Below are 7,293 nucleotides of genomic sequence, written 5' to 3'. Positions count from 1 at the left end.
GTTTAAAATTAACTTTTAATATTTTTTATATTATTTACAGTTATATGACAAGTTATTAGTAAATATTCGACATTTCTTTCATGAATTTAGGGCGCAAAAGCATTAAAATAAGCAACTTGTTAGAACAAGTATCACTGCATAAAAATTCAAATAACAAGTACTACTTTAGCATATTGAGCAACTGCAACTTATTAAGTGTACGCCCAAATCGACAATTTTTCATGTACTTGTATGTTATAATGTGACGATAATCGAAAAACAATGAAAACTGTTATTTCAATACAGAGTCGAATTGGTCATATAAGAAATTTACTCAATTCAATAATAAGAGTCATTTGATTATTTAAAATTTCCCAAGCAGTCAAAATGACTGCTTTTGGGCAATATAGGTATAACACACATGTATATATATGTATTGTAACGAAAATGAATTTTCGTTAGTAGGGACGATTCGGGGAGGATGTGATAAGCGGCTGGCGTAGCTCAGTGGTCAGAGCAGTCGACCGGTAATCGAAAGGTCCCGGGTTCGCATCCCGGCCCAGACGCCCTGCATTTTTCCCGGATTGTCCCTTGAAAAATAACCCCTCCACCGGGTTATATAAGTATACAGGGTGTTCGTTATGAAACGCACTGTAGTAACACCGTTGCATTCCTTGTCAAATTCTAATGAATACGTGTATTTTCATTTTTTATTTCATATTTAAAAATTTCGAGATAATCAAGGTTGAAGTTGCAGTAATGCGACCAATCAGAGCGCGTTTAAACGGAGCGTAGATGACGTCGCGAGCCAGCCCGCAAGGCCTGCTTGCACTGGGCCAATAACGCTAAGAGTATCATCGTAGTGTCTCTGTTTATCTGCATGTAATTGAGTAAGATACAATCGCTTGCTGTAACGTCAGTGAATTTCAGAAGGTACCCTTTATTTCTTATAATGTCTATTGCTTTAATCTGACAAGATAGTTGTACCAACGTATAACATTTCTTATAATGTCTATTGAGTAAGATACAATCGCTTGCTGTAACGTCAGTGAATTTCAGAAGGTACCCTTTATTTCTTATAATGTCTATTGCTTTAATCTGACAAGATAGTTGTACCAACGTATAACATTTCGAGTGGTCCTGAAAAGGACCGATTTTAATATACGCATGACCCAGCTTGAATATCGACATGCTAATCTGCAACAGTTACATACATTTTCTATGATAACAGTAGTAAGTCTAGTGCGGTTGAATAACTTGTTTACAACTTACAACCTATTTCGCTTCACATTTCGGAGACAGTCAGTTCGATTTATGTTGTTTCGACTGCAAGATCGCATTATGAGTAATTATTGTGTGAGATATTATTGCGACATGTATTGCGTGTTAGCCCAATGTAATGGCAGCCAAACACAAGCAGCGCAAGAATATGTAATTAGGTATCCTAATAGGCGAAATCCTGATAAAAATGTTACGTACTCTACAATATTTAGTGTTTCAGAATAACCATTATCATAGAAAATGTATCTAATTGTTGCAGATTAGCATTTCGAGATCCAAGCCCGGTCATGCGTATATCAAAATCGGTCCTTTTCAGGACAACTGAAAATGTAATACGTTGGTAGAACTATCTTGTCAAATTAAAGGAATAGACATTATAAGGAATACAGGGTACTTTCCGTTAATTCAGTAACGTTACAGCGAGCGATTGTATCTCACTCAATTAATGCAGATAAACAGGGACCTATTGTGTTATTGGTCTAGTGTTAAGCAGACCTTACGGGCTGACTCGCGACGTCATCTACGCTCCGTTTAAACGCGTTCTGATTGGTCGCATTACAGCAACTTCAACCTTGATTATCTCGAAATTTTTATATATGAAATAAAAAATGAAAATACACGTATTCCTTAGAATTTGACAAGGAATGCAACAGTGTTACTACAGTGCCTTTCATAACGAACAACCTGTGTATATATATATCTACCGGTTAGGAAGGAGGGGGAAGGTAACTACAATTATTAATAAACGCATTTATATGTTGTACAAAAAGTCACAAAATTCTAAGAAATTGTGTCATTATACCATATACATAATTGTTGTTCTAATTGAAATTAAAAAGCAGTCAAAATGACTTCCTTGGGCAATCTAGTGTTAATGCAGAAACTCAGACTGGTCCATAGAAGAGGCTGGCACAGGTCGAATTGCGATAGGGCCACATTCAGGGAATCCCTGTTCTTGATTATAGGTTGTGGGATGTGTTAGGTTATGGAAATTTGTTTCCAGGGTTCGTGTTTCCTTTGCGTTTCGGACAATTTGGGGTCGTTTGAGATCATTTCCACGAGACATTTTCTTTCAGTTTCGTACAGTTTTTACTTATGTTACTATTATCGCTTTCCTATTAGTCCCGTTCGAAAGAGTATAGTCTATGGTACATCTCCACTGTGTTCCATCGTTTGTACCTTGACAGTTTCTTTTAAAATTTAAGGTAACTCAAGAACTAATGTTAAAACCTATCGGAAACTGTAGAACTCCTCGAGAACTACTGAAAAAGCCTACTGATGAATCATTTTCCAAAAATTGAGGTGCTACGCGGCCACGGGTATGAAGCTGGCACCGCAATTTTTTAAGAATGTTTCGACGATAGTCTTTTTCAATAGTTCTCGAGGAGTTCTATAGCTCCTGGTTAGTTTTAACAATATTTCTGCTATGCAACATCGGGAAAAAATATTAAATATACTGGTGGCATCATACGCTTGAGTGCAGGGAGGCATGGGTTATTACTGGCTTTTGTCATATTAAACTTGCCGAGCTTACACTGCGCGCTCAAATTCAGGATTGCGAAGGAAAAAGTATTTAGGCTATATCAGCTGAGCTGCCTCGTGTTGGTTTGGGAACTAGCAATAAGTAGCGGAGGACCTCTGCCCGCCAAGCTACACGTTCGTAATCGCGGTCAGCTCGGCTACGACGGAATCCGCATTATTGACGGAGGCGATGATCACAAAACTCTACTTCGGGACTCGCAGCTGCGATTCAGCGCCATGCCTTTGGTATGGCCTAAAACGCCTAAAACGCCTAAAACCACTGAACTATAAGTATACTGGGACGAGTAGAGAGAGAGAGAGAGAGAGAGAGAGAGAGATAGCAAGGACAGAGACGAGTTTAGCAGCCTCTCTGCATTACACACTGTACAGTCTCTAAAAAAGTTTAAGCTGGATGACTTTGGTAATAAAGCCATGTTTTTAGCAAACAATAATCGAAACTATTTGCAATTTTCGGAAATACTTCATTAAAAAAAGATAAACCTGCGGTAAGGCTTCGCATCAATGTATGTATACGAATTGACACAGCAGTGCCTGGACATTTTTCATAAATTTATACTTTGTGTGCTGGCTTTGTGCTGGCGCGTCTGGCACTAATATCCGGCGTTACAGCAATTTTGCAGGACTTGTACAGCGCATGCGCAGTCCAGTTCGAAAGGGACAACCTCATATCCACGTGTGACTGAGGCAGCTCCGCGCTGGCCGGGTTACAGGACGAATACACAGGCGTACGGAGGATTCCAGTATGGTTAGAGTTCAGTGGCTCCAACCCGGTATTTCCATATCTATCATTCTTACGTCCTGATCGTCGCCATTATCCATTTTCGCGGCAGATTCGACTGCATGAAACTGGCAAGGTGATTCTTGCCGTAGAGTTTATACAGGGCGTGTTTCGACATTTACGGACAGTACTGTAAAAGTTCTTACATCTCTCTTAGACGCGTATAAATGAATAAGGACACAGCGCTGGTTACAGCACTGGCAGTACTGTCAGTACATAGATTTCGGAAGACACCCACAGTATGTCATCAAGCAATAGAAATTCAAAAACATTTCTATATCCTAATTTTACTATCCAAGTGCTCTAACTACTTAGGATTTGATATTTATTTCAATATCTTGTTATCGCTACTCAGGTAGCTTATTCTCTAACCTCACGATTGAGCTGCTTTCACTCGGTTTTTAAGTATCACCTTCGTACGGTGCACAGACAGCTTGATCGCTGCATTCTGATGTCCCAGAATCTTGTTGATTTGGAATAGCCCTATATAATTAGGATCAAGTTTCTTCACCTTAGTGTCATTCAATAGAAATACCCAGTCAGTCCCCTCTTGCAAAGTCTTGTATATTTACGCTCCTATCGTAATACTCCTTTGATTTGAATTTAGATTTGTCTAATCTTTCTGCAGCATTCAACTTGTGTCTCCCTGAGTTTTTCACTTCGATCTCCCCTAAACAATCTACATAGGTTCATTCAGCACTTTCTTTAATGACGCTCAAAGGAATCCTTCCTGTTTTCACAAAAACCAACTCACGAGGGCTCTAAGCCCAGTAGACTCGTGCACTGATGTATTATGGGAAATCATTGGATATTTTAGCCGTGTGTCATTCGCCAAATTAATATAATGTCTTAGGTATTCAACTAGAAGCAAGTCTAAAATACTCTAAAAATCATTAGATCACGGGTGGAAAGCAGTCGTTTTTAATTGTTTGATTTTAAATAATTTGATTAGATGGTTCGTCGCTTCGCCTGTAAGCTTCGCTTGTAAGCAAACGAAGATTTCAACAAAAGCTTCACCAACGATTTAAACCTAAGCTTCAGCAAAGGATATCTAGGTAGTTACAGAATATTCTCTTAGACTGCCTTGGACGGCGAGGACGTAACTGGTACCTGCTGAACTTGTGATTGGTGGAGATCTCAGTATATCGAGAGCTATTTTCTTAAAAGTCACTTGAGAAGCATCAGTAACTATCACTGGCTGCCTGATTTTAACCCTCGCAAGCTTATTATTCTGATAAGTAAGACAATGTTTAACGAAATTATGGATCTCTGATTTTATATTCTTCCAAAAGTATTGCCTTCTTATTCTTTAATATGTTTTCCTCACGTCCTTTGTGTCCTCCACCTACAGATTAATGCATTTTCTGTATAATTTTCTTTCGTTGTTCGACGACTTCAGGAACTTAAATTTGGCCTAAACATAGGGTAATATGATATCCGTCTGGGAAGGTCTTTTCTAAATGCAATTTAATATTACCCCTAGGTAGTTTATCTAGTCCGTCTGCAGATCTTGCCAATCCAGCAGTTTTTACTCCAAAATAGTCCATAGCTTACTTTCATTTTGTAATTCCTGTTGTTACGTTAACTAATTGTATCTTATCCTCCGACCGTTCCTTCGCAATTACGCTGAACACGTACCAAGTTACATGTTTGATAATGACCACGTCTCCAATTTCTTGTTTTTGCTTGTCGGGAACCCCTTTTCACTAACGTATTGTTTCTCTAAAAGCTCCTTTTATTACCAGAGTTCGTATCTTAAAATCTGTTGGCACAATCTTATAATCGGTTCGACTCATTACAAGATTAAACGCAAGACTTTCAGGATCAGCTGATTAAGGACAATCCCTGAATAGCTTTTAGTTAACCTTTGGCGCTAGAATGCCCGTAGATAAGGTCAAAAAATGCCAGCGAGTATTTTCCGTTTACACGATGCGATACCATTCACATCGTCTGAAAGCGGCAACGTTATTGAACGTTTCGAATAATTTTCGTTAATTCAAACTGTAAATAGATAATGAAAACAACAAATGATTGATCAATTTTCAGTGAATCTTCTGATTACTCCGTGAGACTCCGTGGCGCAACGGTAGCGCGTCTGACTCCAGATCAGAAGGTTGCGTGTTCAAATCACGTCGGGGTCAAGTTAAAAATTTTTGTTTTTTTCGGCAAAAATAATTATAAAAACGAGTTTTTCGGGTCAGGCTCGCCTACCCCATCATTTTGAGCCATTTGGTTCCATTTAATTGTGCGCGATTGAAGAAATACGAGAAATAGTTCTGGGCCCACTGGGCTAACCTAAAAATTCATGGTCTCGCCACGTGGAGCGGGTCAATTACAACGACCAAATAAAAGGAAAGGTGAAACCACCCCAGGGGACGAAAGGAGCAGGGCAATAAAAATTGGAAAGGTAAATCTGACGGACCTGATTGACAGGGAATACAAAAAACTTTTGAAAGACGAAGGCAGACAGGCGAAGCACAATGTGCGACCTAACCTAGCAAATTCGAGGGCGACCAACGATAATAGACAACAGGAGAATAATCCTCCTATGATTTTATCCAATGACGAAGCCACTCAGGACAACGAGGGATGGCAGATTGCACGTAAGCGAGGTAGAACAGCAGCTTCGCCAGAACCGAAAGAAACGCCAACCAACAACAGCTTTGAAATGCTACAAGACAGCGGTTCAGGAGCGACTCAACCAGGTAACGTTGGCTCTGAGGAACCCAGAGAAACAAAAAAGAACATAACCTTAAGCATTTTTGTCCACAAAAGTAGCGCACAAATCAAGGATCTCATCAACCTGTTCGATAACAATCTCAATGAACAGAATGATTACAGGCTGAGCGCTCCAGGAGAATCTACATTCGTGAAGGTAACAACAAGAAACGTAAGCACGTATCAGAAGCTAAAGCTAACGCTTACTGATAACGGCCTACATTTCTTTACACACACACCGAAGCACATACTTACGAGATACAAGAGGGAGGGACTCCAACAGGGCACGGTCAACTCACCGCTACTCTTTATAATATTCACCGCTGCCATCCTGAACTCATTTGAGCTGAACACTGGAAACAACACCTACTCGACAGCCTTCGCTGACGATCCGATAGTCTACGTTGCTGGCACACACGGATGCCGAGAATAAAAGACCAATTGGAGGACCTCGTGAATAGGATAAATAAATTCTATGCAATGTGGAATCTGCGAATGAATCCAGAGAAATGTGAAACAATCCTCTTCAGGAATCCCAGGAGCAATCTGTCCACCCAGAAGGCAGAGGGTATCAAAATTCTTTTTCAATCGCAACTACCGTTCCAGGAACGAATGAAAGGATTGATATCCCGACAAAAAAGAGGTTAAGTATCTTGGATTTCATATCGACCACCTTGCGAGAGGCCCAAAGACGTCGATATCCAGTTGCAAAAAGCCAGGAATACGTATCAAGCTATGGCACGGCTTCCAATCTTCCAACGGATTAATCCAAGAACGCCGTTTGGATACTCCTTAATCTCTGTCCCCATTGGGACAGATATCACGTAGTTCAAGTTATGCAAAATCGACGGATTAATTATTTAGCCGGTCCTACGTTTTTTCATGCGAGTTGCCTTGGCCACCTAGTGGCGCGGCAGCGGACTAGTGTTCGCTCGGATACTCCGTATCTGGTTAGGGACTCTTGTCACAGAGTATACCGAAATTTCTAGTCGGTT

At 40.1% G+C, this 7,293-nt stretch overlaps 1 protein-coding gene, 2 non-coding genes and 1 pseudogene across 4 annotated transcripts; all 4 read left to right on the top strand.

The window, feature by feature from the left end:
* The first annotated feature begins 471 nt into the window (after window positions 1-471).
* On the top strand, window positions 472-545 carry Trnat-ggu. The gene has a single exon. It is a non-coding gene; the product is annotated as a tRNA-Thr (tRNA).
* Window positions 546-5,649: 5,104 nt separating this feature from the next.
* On the top strand, window positions 5,650-5,721 carry Trnaw-cca. The gene has a single exon. It is a non-coding gene; the product is annotated as a tRNA-Trp (tRNA).
* Window positions 5,667-6,473, top strand: LOC107267664. Of its 2 annotated transcripts, none has more exons than XM_015739643.2 (2): window positions 5,667-6,285; window positions 6,359-6,473. In XM_015739643.2, exons 1-2 carry the CDS (start codon window positions 5,886-5,888, stop codon window positions 6,424-6,426), a joined length of 468 nt encoding a protein of 155 aa, XP_015595129.1. In that variant the 5' UTR covers window positions 5,667-5,885; the 3' UTR covers window positions 6,427-6,473. The 2 variants fall into 2 exon arrangements, with proteins under 2 accessions (XP_015595129.1, XP_015595128.1); XM_015739642.2 differs by having other exon boundaries at window positions 6,356-6,473.
* Window positions 6,474-6,533: 60 nt separating this feature from the next.
* Window positions 6,534-7,242, top strand: LOC112494344 (annotated as a pseudogene).
* Window positions 7,243-7,293: the final 51 nt, after the last annotated feature.

This window comes from Cephus cinctus, unplaced genomic scaffold (genome assembly GCF_000341935.2).
Source record: "Cephus cinctus unplaced genomic scaffold, Ccin1 Ccin1_scaffold0439, whole genome shotgun sequence".
Taxonomy (NCBI): domain Eukaryota; kingdom Metazoa; phylum Arthropoda; class Insecta; order Hymenoptera; family Cephidae; genus Cephus; species Cephus cinctus.
The sequence above is the reverse complement of the archived record's forward strand: the minus strand, read 5'-3'. Positions and strand labels throughout refer to the sequence as shown.

Excerpts from the sequence above, each read along its gene's own strand:
- LOC107267664 (XM_015739642.2), top strand. The coding sequence starts at position 5,886 with ATGGTCTCGCCACGTGGAGCGGGTCAATTACAACGACCAAATAAAAGG. Across the intron at positions 6,286-6,355 it reads TTCAGGAGCGACTCAACCAG|TAGCGCACAAATCAAGGATC; the intron begins GTAACGTTGGCT and ends TGTCCACAAAAG.